This window comes from Haematobia irritans, chromosome 1, assembly GCF_050003625.1.
Source record: "Haematobia irritans isolate KBUSLIRL chromosome 1, ASM5000362v1, whole genome shotgun sequence".
Lineage (NCBI taxonomy): Eukaryota > Metazoa > Arthropoda > Insecta > Diptera > Muscidae > Haematobia > Haematobia irritans.
This window is the reverse complement of record NC_134397.1, coordinates 187196419-187222719: the sequence shown is the minus strand read 5'-3', so window position 1 is coordinate 187222719 and position 26301 is coordinate 187196419. Positions and strand designations below refer to the sequence as shown.

Here is a 26301-nt window from a genome sequence, read left to right as displayed (position 1 = left end):
TTTACCATCATATGAATCCATAACTCACCTCGCCATGATGGAAATAGAAAATTTCCATCTTTATTCAAGCCCTTTTATTTATGATTCTAATGAAGCCTTTGTTATTGCAACATAAAGGTTAAGTTACCAATATATACTAGAAGTGAACTTATTTTAATAAAAAACACTGTTTGCATACATTTGCATTAGCAGTATTTTTGCATTATGTACCGCTTGTTTGTTATCCAGTTTTTTCTTTCTATTTTTAACATTTATTCAAACTTTACATTTGCAAATTTGTGTGTATGTTTTTGTGTAAATGTGTGGGCCCCAGCGGAGAGCCAGAGAGATTGTAAAGGCAAACTGTGGACAGGTGATTTTGTGTAGGGGTGTCTATGTAGGTGTTTGGCTCATAAATAATTGAAAAGAATATTCTCTCATATAGAAGATATGTAAAAAATAAAGAAGAAGAAGTATTTACACAATGTTACAAATAAAGAGAGAGAGAGTTACAATGCATTTGAATAAGTGCCTCTCACACACACACACATATATACATACTGCTGTATCCTTAACCTTAAGGGAATGTCAAAATAAAGCTATTTTCAGCATCAAAAACAAGAAATCTTATGTTAGAAAAACTAACCCCAAAGCTAACTAAATACAAAAAAAAATATATTAAAATATTTTACAAAATCTAATAAAAAATAAAGAAAAAGTGTTTACAAAACGAAAGCAAAAAAGTTAGACAAAAATTTCACAATATCATTAAATTTATATGGCAAAGCTCAAACAGAAAAAAAGAACCATAACAAATTTAAAAACAAAACCACAATAACCACAACCATAATTTACGTAAGCTTAAACTTATACATAATCCATGCAGTTTAAAAGTTTTTTTTTTTCACAACACATATGTATGTATAAAAAAACAATATTATAATTTTTTGTAACCACTTTAACCCATCTATAATAATCCCATTTTAAGCTTAAAGCTGTAGTAAAACCAAAAGTGAATTAAAAAAAAAAAAACTATCTATATAAAAATAATCTGTATGAGGTCAAACATCAACCTACACGACATTTTATAATGTTTGTGCAAAAAATAAACAAAATAAAACGAAGTAGCTAATTTCGAGATTAAAAACTATTTAACTTAAAATGGTCAATGCTAACTAAACTTGGAATGGAACTTATGGCTATAAGAGGTAGCCAAATAGTATTTTCCACTCAAAGTTTTATGATATATCAAATACGAACATTTAAGTTCACATTATCTATGTCATCGATTTTTGAAATTTCCGAAAATCCATGAAGATCAATAATCATTTAATGGTGTCATAAATAAACGCCAATTAAGGATTTCTAAAAGCTTGATTTTATAAGAATACTGTTAAGAAATCTAATTCAACTAAATATACATAAGTGCAAACATATTCTTCATATAACATCGGTCGACCAATTTCTAAATCTAGGAATACTTTTAGATCCGAGATTGAATTTCAAGCATCATATTTTGATTGTGACTAGCAAATCGAGAAGTTCACTTGGATTTATGAAAATATGGTGAAAGCAATTTTCTGAGCAATTTATTATGAACAAGTATATACGGCCAGTCCGAATGTACCTTCTTCCACCATGGATTTCGTACAAACCTCTACTAAAAACTGTCATCCACAATCGAATTACTTTGGTTGCGGTGTAAAGGCAAAAGTCGCCAGCTCTTTTTTAGCCACAAGAGCTATAGTTATTCTAATATTATTCATTTGGAATAGTATAATGGATGAATAATTTATCAATTATCCTATTGAATTATTGGTTTCTTTTATTTAAATTAAAACAAACTTCAATGATGTTTCCTTTGAAGTTATATGTTTGAATGTAACGGAAAGGAGTATAGGATAACGCCATCTATTGGATTTGACAAGAAACGTTTGATTGGGCAGTCAGCTGTGTACAGTGTTGCCAGGTGATTTTTGATTCTTCCCCCCAAATCTTAAGAAAAAAAACCCCTAAATTGGTCTAAGCTTTTTTCAAAAACCCCCAAAAATTTTCAGAATTAAAAGTACAAAAAGAGGTTCCAAAAATCCTGTAGTGATACACTTTAAAAATTTAATTTAACACAAATATATATCCTGAAAGAAGAGTTCTTTCCTGAGAAACGAAATTTTAGAAAAAGTAAGTTTTCTTTTGATGCTAAATTTTATTTTTCGTTTGAAGTAAATAAAAAATAAAATTTGCTATTTAAGAAAATACTTTAAAACAAAAGAGATTTTCGTTTGTTTAAAATTTCATCCCTGAGGAAATTATTTTTTCTATGGATGTAATAATACAATATGTATATTAATTTAAAAAGCGGGCTTACTCTTAAAAAGCTTTCAGCTGCTAAGTTAAAATACGATTGTTTTTAATTTTGTCAAATATTAAAAATGCCCTTTTGTACAGAAGAGTTTAAAAAAGATAACGAAAATAATGCTATTGGATACTTGTTTGCATTTAGGATCTTGTTGACTTTCCGCATCTTTTTTCTCATAACTCATGCTAGAATTGTTCCGAATTTGCTTGAGAATTGCTCCACTTTATAAGGTCTGAAATAATTTTTTACCCCCAAAAATCCCCCCAAATAAATTTTACCCCTAAAAATCCCCCTAAATTTGGGGGGAAAACCCCTAACCTGGCAACACTGGCTGTGTAGGATAACAGCTGTGTGTGTGGGCGATCGTCTGTGGCTATAAAAGGATTGGCGAGACAAGAAACTTGGCAGTTGGTTGGCGATCGCCAAGGAGGTAAGAACTAATTTTAGTTGTGGCGGAGTAAATCTCAGCTTCAAATAAAATTAATACCAACCTCAAAAGAGGATCTTCCAACCAGCGCAGTTCGGACAACGAAGTATAATCTTCTCTGTCACCATTCCGTGTGCAGCGAAGTATAATCTTCATCTGTCTCCCTCTCCTTCCACGCCGTGTACAGCGAAGTATAATCTTCGTCTGCCACCCCTTTCCCCCCACCGTGTGCAGCGAAGTATAATCATCGTCTGTAACCCCTCCGTGTACAGCGAAGTATAATCTTCGTCTGTCAACCCTCTCCTTCCCCGCCGTGTATAGCGAAGTATAATCTTCTTTGTTACCCCTCTCCGTTTTCCCCTTTTTTGTCAGCGAATCCGAACTTCGCCCACCGATCAGCAACCCCTGACCTTGGAAAACGTGCCCATGTATCCGCACGACCGCTCCCAGTGCCCCGATGAGCCACTATCCGTGTGTGAAGAAGCGATTAGTGTCAGGACTTACGTACTTATTGTGTGTATTTAATGTAAATAAAGAACTGTATGTGCATGTGAACGAATTTATGCAGTGTTTTTCTCTATCTGGCAGTCAATTATAAATTGTTTGTAACGCTGAGCCTATCCTGGACTAAAGTGAACATGTCGTTACAGCGGTAACACTTGCCGATTGCAAGGTATCTTAATACTTCTTAACACCGTCTTCTTGTTAAGTTAATTCAAACGGGATATATATTAAACAAAAAAAAACAGGCCGATTAAAAACGTATATAATTCAGTTTGACAAAATTTTCTATAGAAATAAATTTTTTACAAAATTTCCTATAGAAATAAAATTTTGACAAAGTTTTCTATAGAAATAAAATTTTGACAAAATTTTCTATAGAAATAAAATTTTGACAAAATTTTCCATAGAAATAACATTTTCACAAAATTTTCTATAAAAATAAAATTTTCACAAAATTTTTTATATAAATAAAATTTTGACAAAATTTCTATAGTAATAAAATTTTGGTAGATTATTTTTGGCGATATGGACAATTTTTGTGTGATGGGCGATCGGCTATATATTACTATACACCGATATGGACCAATTTTTGCATGGCTATTAGTGGCCATATTCTAGCGCAATGTAACAAATTTCAACTGAATCGGATGAATTTTGCTCTTCCAAGAGGTTCCGTAGGTCAAATCTGGTGATTGATTTATATGGGGGCTATATATAATAATGGACCGATATGGACCAATTTTTGCATGGTTGTTAAAGACCATATACTAACACCACGTACCAAATTTCAACCGGAACGGATGAAATTTGCTCTTCCAAGAGGCTCCGGAGTTTAAATCTGGGAATCGGTATATATGGGGGCTATATATAATCATGGACCAATTTTTGCATGGTTGTTAAATACCATATATTAACACTACGTACCAAATTTAATTTCATATATTAACACCACATACCAAACTTCAACCGGATCGGATGAATTTTGCTCCTCCTAGGCTCGGAGGTCACATTTGGGGATCGGTTCATATAGGTTATATATAATTATGAACCGATATGGACCAATTTTTGCATGGTTGTTAAAGACCATATACTAACACCACGTACCAAACCGGATCGGATGAATTTTGTTCCTCCAAGAGGCTCTGGAGGTCCAATCTGAGGATCGGTTTATATGGGGCTATATATAATTATGGACCTATATGGTCCAATTTTTGCATGGTTGTTAGACCCCATATGTAAGTAGCCAATTTGAACAAATCTAAACATATTTTAAAATTTGATGTTGTTTTTTCCAAACAAGCAAAAAACAATCAAACATACAACGCTTCATTTTGTTGCATTATACATCAGCTACCGTGTAGGAGGTTTCATCCGTCCAAAGGAGAAAGTCCAAAGCCCCTCCCGAAAACTGGCCATACATGAACTACAAATAGCTGCAATCTTTATCAAAAGCCAGCAATTAAAAATAGGGCCCACATGAAAACAAAACCCAATCTCAACAAGTAAGGAAAGTCTAAAGTCGGGCGGGGCCGACTATATTATACCCTGCACCACTTTGTAGATCTAAATTTTCGATACAATATCACATCCGTCAATTGTGTTGGCGGCTATATATAAAGGTTTGTCCTAAATACATACATTTAAATATCACTCGATGTGGACAGAATTTGATAGACTTTTACAAAATCTATAGACCCAAAATTTAAGTTGGCTAATGCACTAGGGTGGAACACAATTTTAGTAAAAAAAAATATGGGAAACATTTAAATCTGAAGCAATTTTAAGGAAACTTCGCAAAAGTTTATTTATGATTTATCGCTCGATATATATGCATTAGAAGTTTAGGAAAATTAGAGTCATTTTTACAACTTTTCGACTAAGCAGTGCCGATTTAACAAGGAAAATGTTGGTATTTTAACCATTTTTGTCGAAATCAGAAAAACATATATATGGGAGCTATATCTAAATCTGAACCGATGTCATCCAAATTTGGTAATTCTACTCCCTGTGCAAAATTTCAACTAAATCGGAGTTAAAAATTGGCCTCTGTGGTCATATGAGTGTAAATCGGGCGAAAGCTATATGGGGGATATATCTAAATCTGAACCGATTTCAACCAAATTTGTCACGCATAGCTACATTGCTAATTCTACTTCCTGTGCAAAATTTCAACTAATTCGGAGCAAAAAGTTGGCCTCTGTGGTCATTTGAGTGTAAATCGGGCGAAAGCTATATATGGGAGCTATATCTAAATCTGAACCGATTTGGCTGATATTTTGCAAGTTTTTCGAGACTGTTAAAATATTCGAATGTATGGAATTTGAGGAAGATCGGTTGATATACACGCCAATTATGACAAGATCGGTGACAAATATATATGGCAGCTATATCTAAACCTGAACCGATTTTTTCCAAAATCAATAGGGATCGTCTCTGAGCCGAAACAGGACCCTATACCAAATTTTAGGACAATCGGACTAAAACTGCGAGCTGTACTTTGCACACAAAAATACATCAACAGACAGACAGACGGACAGACAGACAGACGGACATCGCTAAATCGACTCAGAATTTAATTCTAAGACGATCGGTATACTAAACGATGGGTCTCAGACTTTTCCTTCTTGGCGTTACATACAAATGCACAAACTTATTATACCCTGTACCACAGTAGTGGTGAAGGGTATAAAAAGGAGACCGGGATTTTCACTTGAAAAATAACCAGGCCCCAAAATAAAATTAAATTAATGCCAAAAAAACCTAAAAAAAAAATATTTTGTTTTTTTTTTCCTAAATTTTTGGTGCCCTACTTCATTTAGGTTTTGGGCCCATATCCATAGCGTCATGGGGACTATATCAATCTAGGAACCGATATAACCTAAATTTTACATCATCATATGATCGGAAATCGATATTTTGATGTGCTATAAATGGAACGGCAATTTTATTACATCCCCATTATATATGGGTGCGTAGAAAAATGTTATCGGCATTGGTTAGACATTTCAAATGCAAAATTGTATATGCCTTCTCTAAGGAAATGTAGCCAAAGGCCACCTTCATTCCCACCTGCATCAGGCATCTCGTCATCATCATCATCATTAGGTCATGTTTACATGTACTTTAAATGCGCAAAGGTATCCTCAGCTCAACAGAAAAGTTCCATTACAAATGACATTATTTATGTTCACATTACGTGTCCTGGATATTTCTTCGAGCACTTGCTAGCTTGCTTGCTTCGTATTATGTCTTAAAGACGACGATAATATATCTGGGCCAACAAAGCAACATACTCTAGCGCTTGTAACGAGTAAATATGCTCACATGAATTTGGGCAAAAACAAAAAACCAAGGAACGAAAATCCAAAAAATGAATGGCGATGCATAGAAGGTGAAATTTTAACACTAAAAAATTTTCCATTTAAAATAGGAAGAAATTTAAGTGAAAAACAGGTAGGGGAAATCTAATATCGAGCGGGTTAGACTATATTATATCCTGCACTACTTTCTAGATTTGAATTTATAGAAACTTTTGACAAAATTTTATTTATATATAGAAAATTTTGTCAAAATTTTATTCCTTTCGAAAATTTTATCAACATTTTATTTCTATAGAAAATTTTATCAACATTTTATTTCTATAGAAAATTTTGTCCACATTTTATTTTTTTAGAAAATGTTATTAACATTTTATTTCTATAGTAACTGTTGTCAAAATTTTATTTCAATAGAAAATTTTGTCAAAATTTTATTTCTAAAGAAAATTTTATCAACACTTTATTTCCATAGAAAATTTCTGTCAAAATTTTATTTCAATAGAAAACTTTGACAAAATTTTAGTTCTATAGAAAATTTTGTCAAAATTTTATTTCTATAGAAAATTTTGTCAAAATTTTATTTCTATAGAAAATTTTGTCCAAATTTTATTTCTATAAAAAATTTTGTCAACATTTTATTTCTATAGAAAATTTGGTCACATTTCTATTTCTGTAGAAAATTTCTATCAAAATTTTATTTCAATAGAAAACTTTGACAAAATTTTATTTCTATAGAAAATTTTGTCAAAATTTTATTTCAAAACGAATGAAAATAAAAACAATAAAGAGGGAGCACGCTCAAAATAAATCCAGCCAACTGCACTCAAATCGACGATTTGATGGTGGCAAAGGAGAACAGATATGTTTGTACGAATTTATTTTCGGCATAAGCCGGCTATCATGTAAAACCTTTTTTCGGAAGCTTCAAGTGTGGTTCATTGTTGGGTTTAATGAACTGCCTGAATTTATTCTGATATTTGGTTGATAGTTTTGCTGCAAGTAGAGAATGCCGATGAGGAATGTGGTAATTCCGAAACGTGCGTCCATCCAACCATCCTGCAGTCTATAGGGCTTTGCCCAAATTTGACAAACATTCTTTTCCTATGTTGGTTAAGCTACACTTGTAGTTTAGTCAATGCATGGTTTTAAGCTGAAATCAAAAAATAACAATTTTATTTCTATAGAAAATTTTCTCAAATATTTATTTATATAGAAAATTTTGTCAAAATTTAATCCTATAGAAAATTTGGCCACAATTCTACACAATTTTATTTATGTAGAAATTTATGTCAAAATTTCATTCATTTTGTAAAAATTTTATTTCTGTAGAAAATTTTGTCAACCATTGCACCACGGTGGTGCAATGGTTGACAAAAGCATGTCCGCCTTGCATACACAAGGTCGTGGGTTCGATTCCTGCTTCGACCGAACACCAAACCGTTTTTCAACGGTGGATTATCCCACCTCAGTAATGCTGTTGACATTTCTGAGGGTTTCAAGGCTTCTCTAAGTGGTTTCACTGCAATGTGGACTCGACTATAAAAAGGAGGTCCCTTGTCATTGAGCTTAACATGGACTCGGGCAGCACTCAGTGATAAGAGAGAAGTTCACCAATGTGGTATCACAATGGACTGAATAGTCTAAGTGAGCCTGATACATCGGGCTGCCACCTAACCTAAACTTCTGTATTTTTTTTTTAGAAATTTTTTGTTTAGAAAATTTCGTCTCAATTTTATTTCTATAGAATATTTTGTCAAAGTTTTATTTCAATAAAAAAATTTGTCAACATTTTATTTCTATAGAAAAATTTGTCCAAATTTCCTTTCTATAGAAAATTTTCTCAAAATTTTATTTCTATAGAAAATTTTGTCAAAATTTTATTTCTATAGAAAATTTTTTCAAAATTTTATTTCTATAGAAACATTTTGTCAAAATGTTATTTCTATAGAACATTTTGTCAAAGTTTAGTCACAATTCTACTTCTGCAGAAAATTTTGTCAACATTTTATTTCTATAGAAATTTGGTCACACTTCCATTTCTGTAGAAAATTTTGTAAAAATTTTATTTCAGTAGAAAGTTTTGTCAAAATTTTATTTCTATATATTTTTTGTTTTAAATTTCGTCCAAATTTTATTTCTATAGAAAATTTTGTCAAAAAATTTTTTTTCTTTTGGAAAATTTTATTTCTAAAGAAAATTATGTCAAAATTTTATTTCTATAGTGAATATTATAAAAATTTCATTTCTATAGAAAATTCTGCCAAAATTTTATTTCTTTCGAAAATTTTGTGAATTTTTTTTCTATAAGAAATTTTTTCCAAATTTTATTTCCATAAAAAATTTTCTCAAATTTTTATTTCTATAGAAAATTTTGTCAAAATTTTCTTTCTATAGAAAATTTGGTCACAATTCTATTTCTGTAGATCATTTTGCAAAATTTTATTTTTATAGAAAATTGTGTTAAAATTTTGTCAAAATTTTATTTCTGTAGAAAATTTGGTCAAAATTGTATTTCTATAGAAAATTTTATCAACATTTTTTTAGAAAATTTCGCCTAAATTTCATTTCTTGGGGAAAATTTTGTGTCAAAATTTTATTTATATAGAAAATTTTGTCAAAATTGTATGTATATAGAAAATTTTGTTAAAATTTTATTTCTATGGAAAGTTTTGTGAAGCTTTATTTCTATAGAAAATTGTGGCTATTTTTTTTCCTAGGGAAATTTTATTTCTATAGTGAATTTTATCAAACTTTTTTTTTCGATAGAAAATTTTGTTAAAATTTTATTCCTATAGAAAATTTTGTCAAAATTTTATTTCTATAGAAAATTTTGTCAAAATTTGTTGTCTATAAACATTTTTGTCTAGATTTTGTTTCTATAGAAACTTTTGACAAAATTTTATTATTGCCAAGGATACCACATACCTATTCCGTCTCCTTCTGGGTGTTGCAAAAATATACACTAACTTATAATACCCTGTTCCACAGTGTGGCTCAGTGTTTAAAAACTCTCCAGTTAAAATAAAAAGAAATTGAAGTGAAAAACAAACACAGATCCTTGGAAATGCTCAGATATTGAAACTAATGTTGCGTTTATATAAAAACAAAGGTTTAACCCCCATACTCATTGATTTCGGAGAGCTGCTATTGGGTGGCATAATTTAGGGTCGAATAGGAAATATTTTCCATATTATCGAAAATTTATATCTTCCAATTTTCGCCTAAAATGTCAAGAAATAAATGGAGGTAAAATTATCAAGAGTGAACATCGGCGACTATGTATCAATAATGGAGATCTATTGCTTGTACAAAATCTCTTATAAAATTAGACACTAGAAAACTCGTATAGTTCCATACATGAAGACTTTAACATATGTACATAATAATCTATTTATTAGTATCTAAGATGAGGGTCCTCTTTAAATCTATGGATATGTGTCACAAAGAACAAACAAAAACAAAATCAAACTATGTAGGCCCCTCCATTTCCATACACCTACAACAGCACACAGGGAAATAAGGTCCATGGTAAACTCAGTGAAATTGTATTTTCAAGGACTTTCTCCAAAGAACCTTAACTTATATTAGAGTATTATTGGTGGTTATACCCGTATGCAAGCTCAAGTGAAATGGACAACCACAATTATAACAACAGAGAGCGAGAGAGATAGAGTCAAAGTGTGAGTGTGGTGGAGGTTGAATGTTAAATCTAAGATGGTCCTCTCTTTAGCTCAAGGCAACAAACTTGTCGCTTTAACAACCACAGCTTTGTAAAAATAAACAACAACAAGTATCCCAAACAATACAACGCAAAAATTTCTTAACATAACCTAGCATCAATAGGAATAGCTGATGCAGATACAGAGATGAATAAAAACAAACTAATACACTGAGAAAAATTAATTTTCGTATTTTTTATAAAATCAAGAGTAAGAGAAGATGTTGGGTGAAAGGACTAAAACTCGAAATATGACGAACTATAAAAGGACATTAGGGTAGACGGTGGGTCTAATGGCGGAGCTGGCAACAATTAATGTTCGTATACCAGAGGTGGCCATAACTGCCGAGTGTGAAATTCTGTCATCAGTAAAATGACCATAGGAGAATGGGGCTACAGAACCGATAGCAGGGAAAAATAGATGCTATACTGATGGTTCGAAGATGGATGAGAGAACGAGACAGGGCGTATAAATATGTGGAAAAAGCAGACACCGAGATCCTATTTCGATTAGGGGACCACAGCATAATTCTGCAGAGAGAAGTGCGTGCCATAACGGAATATGTTAACTGGCTCGGAAATAAGGCAAGACCACAAGACGTTATCATTTTCATAGCTCCCTAGAGGGCAATGAAGGCAATAGCAGACATAGCGGTTCGATCGCGAATCGTATTGGAATGCAAAATCGCGATCAACAAATCCTCGAATTAGGACAGGATCCGCATCATATGGGTGGTGGGACATGTCGTAATAAGAGCTAGAACACCTAGAAAAGTGATCTTTGAGAACGCAAAGGCAAAGCGTTGCGAATTGGATGAATGGGCACGGTAGATACATAAAGCGATGTGGACCAATACAATGGTCCACAGGGGCGACGAAAATACTGTAGGATGACAGAAACCAGAAAATTACTGGAGAACTACTAAACGAGAGTAGGACGACAGTCAGGAGAACGGTGGAAATTATAACTGGGCACCTAGAATTGAGAGAATATCTGCGCGGAATAGGACCAACAGAAGACAGGGCATGTATAGGATGATTTGTAGATGATCTTGACCTTCGAACACCGCCTTTGTTAGTGTCCATATCGGTGAATAGCAGACGTTATGGTGCGATCGCAAACTCGGAATACGGCAGGATCCGGAAGTTAAGTTAGAGAACGCAAAGACAATCGAGGCAATGTGGGCCGAGTCGGAAGGGCGACGAAAATATTGTAGGGTAACCCATAATAGAACAAGTATATACGACCGTAAGTTCGACCAGGCCGAACCTTATGTACCCTCCACCATGGATTGCATAGAAACTTGTACTAAAGACTGTCATCTACAATCGAATTACTTGGGTTGCGGTAACACTTGCCGATGGCAAGGTATCTTAAAACTTCTTAACACCGTCTTTTCAATTGTAAGTTAGTCCATACGGGGTATATACTAAATACGCAAATACTTCAGTTTGACAAAATTTTCTATAGAAATAAAATTTTGACAAAATTTTCCATAGAAATAAAGTTTTGAAAAAATTTTGTATAGTAATAAAATTTTGACAAAATTTTCTATAGAAATAAAATTTTGACGAAATTTTCTATAGAAATGAACTCTTGACAAAATTTTCTATAGAAATAAAATATTGACAAAATTTTGTATAGTAATAAAATTTTGACAAAATTTTCTATAGAAATAAAATTTTGACGAAATTTTCTATAGAAATGAACTCTTGACAAAATTTCCTATAGAAATAAAATTTTGGCAAAATTTTCTATAGAAATACAACTTTTACAAAATATTCTATAGAAATAAAATTTTGACAAAATTTTTTATACAAATAAAATTTTGACAAAATTTTCTATAGAAATAAAATTTTGACAAAATTTTCTATAAAAATAAAATTTTGACAAAATTTTCTATAGAAATTAAATTTTGACAAAATTTTCTATATTAGAAATAAAATTTTGGTAGATTATTTTTGGGGATCGGCTATATATAACTATAGACCGATATGGCATGGTTGTTAGCGGCCATATGCTAGCGCAATGTACCAAATTTCAACCGGATCGGGTGAATTTTGCTCTTCCAAGGGGCTCCGGAGGTCAAATCTGGGGATCTGTTTATATGGGGGCTACATATAATTATGGACCGATATGGACCAATTCCTGCATGGTTGTTTGAAACCATATACTAATACCACATACCAAATTTTAACCGAATCGGATGAATTTTGCTCATCCATGAGGCTCCGGAGGTCAAATCTGGGGATCGGTTCATATGGGGGCTATATATAATTATGGACCGATGTGATCCAATTATTACATGGTTATTAGATACCATATACTAACACCATGTACAAAATTTCAGCTGGATCGGATGGAATTTGCTTCTCTTAGAGGCTCCCCAAGCCAAATCTGGGGGATCGGTTTATATGGGGGCTATATATAATTTTGGACTGATGTGGACCATTTTTTGCATAGTTGTTAGAGACCATATACTTACACCATGTACCAAATTTCTTCTGCTTCTCAAGCCAAATCTGGGGATCGGATTATATGGGGGCTATATTTAAACGAGGTTCGATATGGCCCTTCGATAGCTTGTTTCGTTCGAAAGTTAGATGAACGTACAGGCATCTCTAGATCAACTCAAAATTTCACCACGACTCAGATTATATTTACTTTATGAGGTCTGAGAGCCATATTTCGATATGTAACAAACGGAATGCCAAAGTTAATATACCTCCTATCCATGGAGCTTTTCGTTCAATCTATATTTAGCATAGTTACACGGTTAGACGGACAGACTTGCTCAAACTGAATTGATTGAAATTAATTTAGTACATCTTAAAGGATCTAGTTTTCTTCCCATTGGATATTGTAAACCAAATCTAATAATACAATGGTAATGTAGAAAATAAAAATTTGCATTGCATCAATTGTAAGACGCATTAATGTCGTCAAATCTCTTCTACTGTTTACTCTTAGTGTACTACGACTATCACTTGGGTTATACGATACGAAAATTTTAAAAAATATACCCGTAAGGATAATATCGAGTTGTTGCTTTGCTCAAGTCCTTGCATTTATTCTTGGTTGGCATTTGTATTATGGTTGATGTGGATACACACACACCCACACACACAATCCTGGCAACATCTATACAAATATCTGTGACCTGAAGCAAACTGAACAAATTTAAGAAAACAAGATGGTGCAAGAGTAAAGAAAAAAAATCTTCACCAAGATGGAATAAGATTTTGGACACGAAGTTGAAAGAACATTTCTTCTTTGTTGGCATGGAAGAATGACCAGAATGCTATGCTTTCCAAAGATCCTAGCCACAATCAAGGCAAGGCAGACGGCTAGCCCAGAACCAGAACGATAGCGAGAGGGCAAAACGAAGAAGAAACTACAAAACAAACAACCCAATGCTGTTAATATTGAAATAATCTTCTGCTCCAATTTGCCCGCTGAATGCATGAGACTAACCGACCAACACATCAACACCACAACTTAAGAATCCAAATTCTATGTGCATTGCAGCTCATTGTGAACAGGGACAAATTTGTTGATAAACATTTCGGCAGTTTCCCATTCAATGTTCATGTTCTGCAGGTTTTTGGTAAACAGAACCATATTGAGTTTGTGGGTTAGAACATAAGGATTTTTGTTGAGGTCATGTTGGTCTCTTTACAATAAAACTTAAGAGTATTTATCTTGCGATTACTTTTGGTAAATAATTTGTTGGACAAAGAACATTCCTAGAAGAACATTTAATTATTGTTGGAGTTTGAGTGTCGATAATGATCACCAGTCGTTAGATGAAAGAATATGGGGGAAAAAAATTAGAAAGAAATCAAATGATTTCAGTTGTTTTTGCAGGTTTGTTTTTTTGACCAGGTTTGATAATGCTACACTGAAAAAAAGCATGCCCCAACCGGGCATGTCTTTGTCTTCAAACTAAAGATTTTAGTAATGATTCCGAGCCAAAGAAACAAAAACTGAAATAATTCTCTTTTACATTTCAGTATTGCGTACTTAATTCAACGAAAAAAAGTTTTATTTGTTAGTTTTTTTCAGCATTTTCTTCGTGTTCTTTCAGAGTCCTTTAAAATCATGTTAACAACAATTTAAATTTCCAAATTTGGACACGACTGCAAGCAGAAATTTTGCTATGGTTCACGTAAAACAGTCTTTGCATTGTAGTCAAGATGCAAAAGAATTTTTCCCAATTATTAAAGACAAGTTGACTTTAGTTAAACAAAATTTTCTTTCACTTAACTATAAAGTCAAACCGACTTCATTGAAAAGTCTATCAGCTTTTGGACAATGAAAAAACTTTATATAAGGGGAGCAAGCAAAATTCTGATTCGAAATCCGATTCTGAAATCTTTGGGCTCGCGACAATATTTCTTCAATGTACAGTTATAAGATATTTTAGAGGTAATGATAGCCGGTCAAATTTATATTTCATGGTGACACAAATTCATTGGTTCTGTAAGTTCATACGTTTGACTTTCAAATTGTGAAGGACCATGGGGAGTCATTAAAGGATTGCGAAGAAACAAATGCCGAAAATTAGGCCAGACTAAATCTCATATACCCTCCACCATGGATTGCGTACAAAGTTCTACAAAAGACTCTCATTCAGAAGTCAAATCTTGGCGGGTCAGTTTATAACTTTGAACTGATATGGACTAATTTTTGCATGATTACACTTACTCCTAAGTCCACTGTGTCCTAGAATCAAAACAATAATTCATTCATGATTGAAAAGCTACACACACATAGAAATAAATCAAATACTAAAAGTGTACAGAGTTAAAAACTGGGATTTCCCTACATTTACTTATAAATTGTAAACAACTGAGGCGGCGTAATTGAATGGCGAAACGAAGTTGGATGGAACAAAAACTTTGACGACATAAATCGAAACTACGTAAGCCGAGGCGACGTTAATCGAGGGATTGCTGTATTAAAAAGCATATTATGACATCAGCGGAATCTATTGTAGTGAACTGGGAATAAGGGAGTCTTACACGCTGGATAGGGATTGCAGTATTTTTCAGGTTGAGATTTCTGCGATCACAAAGGCTGCTGAGTCGCTGTTGATGAGGCCGTTATTCAGAAGCGATATCAGCTTCTTCATCGACAGTCAGACAGCTATAAAGGCATTGTGCAGTGCTGACATAAGGTCTTGGGTAGTCAGCCGCTGTCGTCGAGAACTCAAGGTTCTCACTGAACAGCATAATATAACTCTGTGCTGGGTACCTGGGAACTATGGGATAATAGGAAATGAGAAAGCGGATGTGCTGGCTAAGGAGGGTGCTCGTGGAACGAACAACGTCCTAGTGGACGTCTTTCCTCCACTATCTTCTTATCATTACAGGATAGAGGTTAATATGATGAGCAATGCGAAGACGCTGGGTCTCTTCGGATGGTTGCGAGCAAACCAAGTTGATATGGGATGAAAAGAAACGTAGGAACCGTGAAATTTTGTTGTCGATGAACAGAGAGGAATTACGACCATTGATTGGTATCATAAAAGGACATAACACACTTGGGAAACACGTGGTAAGAATAGGACTTAAGAGTTACGGAGGACTCGTACCACTTCTTGTGTCAGTGCCCAGCTTTATCCTTTAGAAGAAACAAGATACTGGGCTCCTTTTTCTTTCTTGCTCTCAATGATCTGCAGGAGTGCAGCTTATGGAACATACTTGCATTCATCAGGGCCTCTGGTTGGTTATTCTGAGATTTCTTTCAAAGAGAACGAGCAGGTGGAAGTTTCTGGGACAAAGCGGACCGCATCGGAAGGAGAAAGATGGAAAAATCACATCGAGGGATCACAATGGACCTATACTGGTCTCAGTGGGCATCAATTCAAGAAAATTTATGTCATCCTCTACGACCTAACCTCACCGACAGGAGGTTCAAGAAGTAAATTCCGGGGAGTCAGACTATATATGATGATATATGTGCATATACTAACATTTTGATCCAAATTTCAACCTGATCGGATGAAATTTGCTTCTTCAAGAGGGTCCGGATATCAAATCTTAGGAACGATTTATATGAGAGCATATCTGTTATACGGCATATACGAATATCTCATACCAAATTTAAACCGGGTCGAATGAAATTTGCTCTTCCAAGAGTCTCGGAAAGTCAAATCTGGTGGTTGGTTCATATAGTAAATATATCAAAAGTAGTCCGATGTGACCCATTTGCAATACCATCCGACTTACATCGTTAACAGGTACTTGTGCGAAATTTCAAAAAATTTCTGATTCAATCACGAAATTAATTGATGCAATCAATTTTTTAATTGAAATGTCACCAATCACAGAAATGATAGTATCAATTAAAATATAAATTGAATGTCAATTAAAAAATTAATTGTACTATTATTATACCCACCACCATAGAATGGTGACGGGGGTATAATAAGTTTGTCATTCCGTTTGTAACACATAGAAATATCGATTTCCGACTATATAAATTATATATATTCTTGATCAGGGAGAAATTCTAAGACGATATAACGATGTCTGTCTGTTGTAATCACGCTACAGTCTTCAATAATGAAGCAATCGTGCTGAAATTTTGCACAAACTCGTCTTTTGTCTGCAGGCAGGTCAAGTTGGAAGATGGACTATATCGGTCCATGTTTTGGTATAGCCCCCATAAAGACCGATCTCCCGATTTTACTTCTTGGGCTTATAGAAACCGCAGTTTTTATTCAATTTACCTGAAATTGGAAATCTAGAGGTATTGTAGGACCACAAATACGTGTGGCAAAAATTGTGAGTATCGGTCGATATTTTGGTATAGCCCCCATATAGACCGATCTCCCTATTTTACTTCTTGGGCTTATAGAAACCGCAGTTTTTATTCAATTTACCTGAAATTGGAAATCTAGAGGTATTGTAGGACCACAAATACGTGTGCCAAAAATTGTGAGTATCGGTCCATATTTTGGTATAGCCCCCATATAGACCGATCTCCCGATTTTACTTCTTGGGCTTATAGAAACCGCAGTTCTTATTCAATTTACCTGAAATTGGAAATCTAGAGGTATTTTAGGACCATAGAGAGGTGTGCCGAAAATGGTGAGTATCGGTCCATATTTTGGTATAGCCCCCATATAGACCGATTTCCCGATTTTACTTCTTGGGCTTCTAGAATCCGAAGTTTTTATCCTATTTGCCTGAAATTGGAAATCTAGACGTATTTTCGGGTCATAAAGAGGTGTACCGAAAACGGTGAGTATCGGTCCATATTTTAGTATAGCCCCCATAAGAACGATCTCCCGATTTAACTCCTTGGGTTTCTAGAAACCATAGTTTTTATCTGATTTGCCTGAAATTGTAAATATTCTGGTATTTTAGGCTCACAAAAACGTGTATCGGATTAAGTTTTTGTCGGTCCATTTGGTAATGCCTCTATATAGACCGACTTCACTTCTTGAGGGTGTAGAAGGCACACTGATCATGAAAATTGCTTGAAACTCAATGTAAAATTTCCAGATTTTACTTCTACAGATTTAAGATTTCAAATCAAGATGTTATTTTATAATTTTCTTGCACACTTACAAGAGATGTTAATGATTCCTCTAAAACTCAAACAAAAATGGTTCTTATAAATCCAGAATCTGATATAGTCCTCATAGGTGAAATCTTTAAATTTATCTTCGGGAAGTGTCCTCAAGTCCTCAAGCCTTCCTGAAATTTCAAAGGAAACCCTATTATTTGGTTCATAGTGGTGGGTATTTAAGATTCGGCCCGGCCGAACTTAGTGCTGTATATACTTGTTTTTACTAACATTGTGGTCCGTCCCGGTCATTAACCAATTTAAATTTTGAGTAGAGAGAGATTTTGTAAAAGTTAAAAAAAAAATCCAAACCGCTTCATATTTAAATATTTGTATATGGGAATATAAGCCTTTATATAGCTCTCAACAAATTTGAAGGTGTTATAATGGTATCAAAAATGTTGATATACATAGTGGTGAAGGGTATAATATAGTCGGTCCCACCAGACTTTAAACTTTACTTACTTGTTTTTACAAAAAAATATATCATATAAATATTAATATTTAATCATCCTTATATAAAGATATATATGGATAAAATTGAGTATATAAATACCTATAGAGCAGCACCTTCTAGTTCGGTACTCTTTCACTCTTTAAGGTGAGTTCGGGTTTTTCACCAAAACACTATATTTTGATCAAGCCTTGCCAAATAGTGGATGGAAAAAGTCCATGAAATTGATTGCAAATACTTTTATATTTCTAAATTAATTAATTAAAAAAAAAGTAACCGTGAAAAAAGCTGGTTTTCAGCTTGAAAACTGAACATAGTACTCAGCTTTAATTTTAATGTATACCAGTGAATTGTGAGTCTCTCATATTATTACAGTGGCCTTATGGGGGCATTGATAATTGCATTTGTGCGTGTGCGTGTGCATGTGCATTTAACGCCCACAATAGAATTCAGAGAATAGTAAACTCGTGAGTGTGTTCTTATGTCAAAGGTAAACGAGTTGAATTGTATTATTCTCAATAATAAACTACATAAATACGTGTTGGAGTGCATATGTGTAAATGTGTTGTAGGTGAGAGTGAGTAAATGGCCAAATCTAAATGTGCATTTAGTATTGCATATACAAAACGATTCTCTAGAATTTAATATGAAATTATACAAGAACTAAGATTTCTATAAATGCGAAGTACTACGTACACAAGTGTAAACAAATAATTAAATTAAACTAAAATCCTAAATAAATCCCCCAAAGTATTATATTGCATTGTATTTAGTGATATATCTTTATTTATCATAGATGATAGCATTCATTGACCATAGTCTAACCATAAATTATGTACAAATGTTTACATGTATGTAATTTAAAAGTGAAATATCTTTAGCATTTCAATTATAAATCTTTAATATTTAAATTAGGAATATCTAAGTGGTATGCCATTTAATGAGTACTTAGAGTGAAAATGATCTCATAATTATATATGGCTATTATAACTACACAAAATTCAAGGATAACTTGTAATAAATCTCATTGAAATGATGTAAATTACAAAAGAAAGCACAGTGTTTGAAAAAAATCTGTTATGCTGACTAAGGATATGTGAAAGAGCTGTTTTGGTTTAATTAAAAAATGTATATATTTTTTATTTAGTAAAAACCATTCTTCTTAAATTTAATAATATAACTTCAATAAAAAAAATATTTTTACACAAAATTAATTTCCTAAATAAATCAATGGACTATTGTAATATTCCCAACACTGTGCCTTATCATCACAAAAATGTTCTTTAGAAAACCCCAAAAGTAAAATAGAAAAATACCACAAGGTGCTTATCAAACAATAGTAGAAGTGGAGAAAACATCTTCAAACCCCAATGCACACTAAAAAAGCTTTTTTTTTTTGTAACGAAGTGAATAAGAAAACTAAACAATGAAAGGACAAGAATACAAACAAAAGCAACCAAACAAAATACTAAATAAAAATTTTGAAATGGTGTAGTCATAGAAGAAGTTGAAAAACCAAAAAAAAATGTGTAATCTTTAAATAGCCAATTTTCAAACGAATTCTAACCTCAGTTTCGATGATCTTCTCTATGTACTCCACAGTACGCAATTGAGGACGACCTGTAATGGGACAAGGCACTTCCTCAGTACGACGGACAATTTTCTCATCGAGTATTTTTTCACGTTCACGTATAACGACCGCACCATCGCTAGATTTAATGGCAATTTTTGGAAAAACAATTTTTGTTGCCTGCTTTTGGGGAGAGACAAAAAACACACAAAGAGATAGAGATAGGGAGTATAAAAAATGCGAGAGAGATAGAGTGAGTCAGAGTACATTAAATATTTTGGTGTAGAAAATTTCAAAAGACTATGTGGTATTACCTATTGAATTATAGAAAAAGTAGATATTCTATATAAATAACCAACAACAAAAACAATGAATTCATATCATAAGGACATTTAACTTCAAAAATAGCCAACGTTTGCAATATAAGAAAAATAAATGATAACAACAACAAAATAAATATATAAGAAGCAAACAATATTTGACAATGGTATTTCTGGCTTTGGAAATTTCCTTCTCAAGGGCAATTTAAAATATATAAATTTTCCAACTAACTTTGAGGGCAATAAAGCACAACAGATAATCCTTATTTCTAGGATTCAAGGAAAATGTTACGATAATAAAACATCGCTGAGTATTAAATAGATTGGGAAATCTATTTGTGGTAAACATTTCTATTATTCTTTTAACAAAAAAAAAAATAAAATAAAATGAGTAGGTCAATTTATATCAATATGTCAAGGTTACTACTACATGGAAAGTATATTATTAACCCAAATATGTTGCAATAGGAAATGTTCCTTTTTTATGGAGAGTACATGTTTATCGAAGCCATGTTATTTTCTACGAAATTATCTAACTGATTTCTTATGCTTGGAGAGCAAATATTATTTTTGAGACAAAAATGTCCAATGTTACCCGTGAAAACGTAGCATCACGCTCCTTAAAATTGTTTGGTGAGATTATATGCCTTCTCTTTTTGCTCCTGTAAAAGGATCCGCAAGCAAACTATGGGGATCGCTTTATATGGGGGATATACGTAAAAGTGGTCCAATATAGCTCATTTACACAAACGTCCGACTTACATAGAATCGGGCAGCACTCAGTAATAAGAGAGAAGTTCACCATTGTGGTATCACATTGGAATGAATAGTCTAAGTGAGCCTGATACATCGGGCTGCCACCTAACCTAACCTAACCTATTTCTATCGAAAATTTTGTTAAAATTTTATTTCTAACGAACATTTTATTTCTATAGAAAATTTTGTCAAAATTTTATTTCTATAGAAAATTTTGTCAACATTTTATTTCTATAGAAAGTTTTTTAAAAATGTTATTTCTTTAGAAAATTTTATAAAAATTTTATTTCTATAGAAAATTTTGTCAACATTTTATTTCCATAGAAAATTTTGTCAAAATTTTATTACTATAGAAAATTTTGTCAAAATTTTATTTCTATACAAAATTTTGTCAAAATTTTATTAACATAGAAAATTTTGTCAACATTTTATTTCAACACAAAATTTTGTCAACATTTTATTTCAACAGAAAATTTTGTAAATTTTTTTTCTATAGAAAATTTTGTGTAAATGTTATATCTATATAAAACTTTGTTAAAATTTTATTTCTATAGAAAATTTTGTCAAAATTTTATTTCTATAGAAATTTTTGTCAAAATTTTATTTCTATAGAAAATTTTGCCAAAATGTTATTTCTATAGAAATTTTTGTCAATATTTTATTTCTATATAAAATTTTTCAAAATTTTATTTCTATAGAAAATGTTATCAAAATTTTATTTCTATAGAAAATTTTGTCAACATTTTATTTCTATAGAGAATTTTATTTCTATAGAATATTTTGTCAAAGTTTTATTTCTAAAGAAAATTTTGTCAACATTTCATTTCAATAGAAAATTTTGTCAAAATTTTATATCAATAGAAAATTTTGTCAACATTTTTTTTCTATAAAAAATTTTGTCCAAATTTTATTTCTATCAAAAATTTTGTCCAAATTTATTTATTTCTATCGAAAATTTTGTCAAAATTTTATTTCTATCGAAAATTTTGTCAAAATTTTATTTCTATAGAAAATTTTTTCTAAAATTTTATTTCTTTAGAAAATTTTTTCTAAAATTTTATTTCTTTAGAAAATTTTGTAAAAATTTTATGGCTATAAAAAATTTTGTCACAATTTTATTTCTATGGGTAATTTTGTCAAAATTTTATTTTTATAGAAAATTTTATTTCGGTAGAATATTTTGCCAAAATTTTATTTCTATAGAAAATTTTCCTCAAATTTTATTTCTATTGAAAATTTGTCAAAATTTTATTTCTATAGAAAACGTTATCAAAATTGTATTTCTATAGAAAATTTTTGCTAAAATTTTATTTCTATCGAAAATTTTGTCAAAATTTTATTTCTATCGCAAATTTTGTCAACATGTTATTTCAACAGAAAATTTTGTCAACATTTTATTTCTATCGACAATTTTGTAAACAATTTATTTCAATAGAAAATTGTGTCAAAATTTTATTTCTATCGAAAATTTCGTCAAAATTGTATTTCTACAGAAAATGTTGTCAAAATTGTATTTCTATAAAAAATTTTTTCAAAATTTTATTTCAATCGAAAATTTTGTCAAAATTTTATTTCTATCGACAATTTTGTCAAAATTTCATTTCTTTAGAAAATTTTATGAAAATTTTATTTCTATAGAAAATTTTGTCAAAATTGTATTTCTATAGAAAATTTTGTCAAAAATTTTATTTCTGAAGAAAATTTTGTTTTAAATGTTTATTTCTACAGAAAATGTTGTCAATATTTATTTCTATAGAAAATTTCGTCAAAATTTTATTCCTGACGAAAATTTCGTCAAAATTTTATTTCTATAGAAAATTTTGTTAAAATTTTATTTCTATAGAAAATTTTGTCAAAATTTTATTTCTATAGAAAATGTTGTCAAAATTTTATGTCTAGAGAAAATTTTGTTAAAATTGTATTTCTATAAAAAATTTGGCAAAATTTTATTTTTATAGAAACTTTTGTCAAAATTTTATTTCTATAGAAAATGTTGTCAAAATTTTATTTCTATAGGAAATGTTGTCAAAATTTTATTCCTATGGAAAATTTTTGCAAAATTTTATTTCTATAGAAAATTTTTGTCAAAATTTTATTTCTATAGAAAATTTTGTCAAAATTTTATTTTTATAGAAAATTTTATTTCTATAGAAAATTTTGTTAAAATTTTATTTCTACAGAAAATGTTGTCAATATTTTATTTCTATAGAAAATGTTGTCAAAATTTTATTTCTAGAGAAAATTTTGTTAAAATTGTATTTCTATAAAAAATTTGGCAAAATTTTATTTTTATAGAAACTTTTGTCAAAATTTTATTTCTATAGAAAATGTTGTCAACATTTTATTTCTATAGGAAATGTTGTCAAAATTTTTTTCCTATGGAAAATTTTTGCAAAATTTTATTTCTATAGAAAATTTTTGTCAAAATTTGTTTTCTATAGAAAATTTTATCAAAATTTTATTTTTATAGAAAATTTTATTTCGGTAGAATATTTTGCCAAAATTTTATTTCTATAGAAAATTTTGTCAAAATTTTATTTCTATAGCAAATTTTCTTCAAATTTGATTTCTATTGAAAATTTTGTCAAAATGTTATATCTATAGAAATTTTTGTCAAAATTTTATTTCTATAGAAAATTTTGTCATAATTTTATTTCTACAGAAAATTTTGTCAAAATTTTATTTCTATAGAAAATGTTGTCAAAACTTTATTTCTATAAAAATTTTATTACGATTTTATTTCTATAGAAAATTTCGTCAAAATTTTATTTCTATAAAAAATTTTGTCAACATTTTATTTCTATAGAAAATTTTGTCAACATTTTATTTCTATAGAAAATTTTTCAAAATTTTATGTCTATAGAAAATGTTTTAAAAATTTTATTTCTATAGAAAAATTTGCTAAAATTTTATTTCTATACAAAATTTTGTCAAAATTTTATTTCTATGGAAAATGTTTGCAAAATTTTATTTCTATAGAAAATTTTTGTCAAAATTTTATTTCTATAGAAAATTTTGTCAAAATTTTATTGCTATAGAAAATTTTGTCAAAATTTTATTGCTATAGAAAATTTTGTCAAAATTTTATTTTTATAGAATTTTTTTTCAAAATTTTATTTGACAAAGTTAATATACCTTTTTGGTATAGGCTATAAAAATAAATATAAATGAGAAACTATCATAGGTACTACGATTTTTGTTGCTGACGGTAGGTAAGTGGCCATTCATTCATTAGATACCTTCTGCAACATTTGGATTTTAATTCTCCGTTTCTAGGAATCTTAATATCAAAAATATTCTCTTGCAATGGAGATTATTATGAATGATAGATGATTTTTTATAAGTGTGTCCGACAGATGGTCATACTCGTATGTTAGACAAATATTCAAGGAAAACCATTTGAATAGAAATCCACGAATTTAAATAAAAAAATTAAAAAAAAATATTTTATAAACGCTTTATATTCGTGAAAGGAGACAGCAAATCATAACAGGACAATTGGAGAGAAATGCCATTAAAAAAAAATAAAAATTTATTGTTGTTAGTTGGCTTAAAGCATAGGATTTTGTTAGGCTATTTTTTTTTTTTTTTTGTTCAAAGCTTTGTTGGTTTAGTAGAAATCAATAAAAAATTAACAAACTATCAAACCATATGATAAATTGTTAATTAGAACAAAATTCTATATTAGTTCAATACATATATGTTATATCTTAATAAAAACAAAAATGTGACAGATTATTATTAGTATTGTGAAATATGAAATGTTGATTAGTTGAATAGATATAACCAAACCATATATCGATCAGATTGTGAATAGGTCATTATTAATATTATTGCACCACATTTACACCACAATTAAAATAAACTTCATAGCAAATGCTACATCATTAAATAAGTCCTCAGTAAAGTGCACCATGGTAATATATAAAATGTAAAAATGTTAACAAATTTCCGTCGGAATGTAGATATACAGTGAAGCTGCTATGTAATGCAACAAAGTAAACCGCTATATATTTTTTCAATATTATTATATGCTGCGTTATACTGAGGAACAAGATGCTATAAGTTACCCAGCAAAAAAAGCGTCGCCAAAAAAGTAGTGAATTTTTTCTTTTTGGTAGAAGTTTCTATGCAATCCATGGTGGAGGGTACATAAGCTTCGACCTGGCCGAACTTACGGCCGTATATCCTTGTTTCTAACTTGTGTTCCTTATAAACCTTTATGTATAGCACCAAAAAAACTGGATTTGAGATGGCAGATAGTGGTGCGAACAGGGCCGCACCCTCACTTGAGGGTTTCCAGCTATCTTGCTTGAATTCAATTACGAATAACGTTATATCTGAATGCAAGAGATAAAAATTTATTTTTAATTTATTAGCCTTGTAAACAACAACAAAATGCACTGTTATCGGAATACATCTGTCACTTGTCAGATGAGTGCTTTAGAAATGATAGCAAGCTGTCAATGATCGCAATACATATATGCCACCCTCCAAAATCATTTTATTGTCATTTATTTTAACTTGCCTTTGGCACAAATCTGTCATACTCAATTTTATCATTTTTATCAAATATCTTGAACATTTGAAATTAATTTCATTTTAATTGGTGTAAATGTGGCAACATTTAATAACTAATTATATGCGATTAGTATATTATAGAGCTAAAAATATGCGAAACCTAAAATGAACACGAGACACATGAATGAATTCATATACTAACCTCTGTAGGTAGAATGTCCGTTGATAGGTCATCAGCAATTCTAGTCATATTCTGGATAACACTCTGGGCTTCCACGGCTCCCTTTTCCAATGAACGTAAACGGGCGGCACGCCATGAAGCACGTTTTTCAGCACTTTTTTTTTATTTGTATACAAAATAGACAAACGTGTAAAGGAAAGGGAAAAAGAAAAACAGGTATATTAATTATAATATAAAAATTTAAAAAAAATAAGTTCAGGGTTCACATTAACAAAATGGTGATTTCGTTGCTGAAAAAAAATGGTTTTGCATATTTTGCACATTTCTCAGTTTTTACAAATTAACTTTCTGCATTCGAATGCAAATGCAAAAAGATCTGGTGTTTCGGCAACATATTGACAACACTTGTTATATGTAAAAAGTGTTGCCAATATGTTACCGAAACACTTCACACAGACCACATCTTTTTCCATTTGCATTTTTTTTCAGACACGAAACTACCATAAGATAACACCAATATACATATATCACATCAAACCAAAGTAAAGTAAAAGAGGAAATCCCTTAAAATTCCAAAAAAGTAAAAATACAAAAAAGTAAAAAATATCCAATTTAAAAA

General features: G+C 31.0%; 1 protein-coding gene across 12 annotated transcripts in view; it reads right to left on the bottom strand.

Moving 5' to 3' along the window:
* scrib (scribble planar cell polarity protein) overlaps positions 1 to 26301 on the bottom strand; it is a 712308-nt gene that overhangs the window by 39887 nt on the left and 646120 nt on the right. For 11 of the 12 annotated variants that reach the window (XM_075292328.1, XM_075292330.1, XM_075292336.1 and 8 more), the window contains one exon: positions 25704 to 25836. In XM_075292328.1, coding sequence (XP_075148443.1) covers positions 25704 to 25836 — 133 coding nt within the window. Of the gene's footprint in view, positions 1 to 19814; positions 20088 to 25703; positions 25837 to 26301 lie in introns of those variants that run through there. The other variant, XM_075292338.1, reaches the window with a different exon arrangement.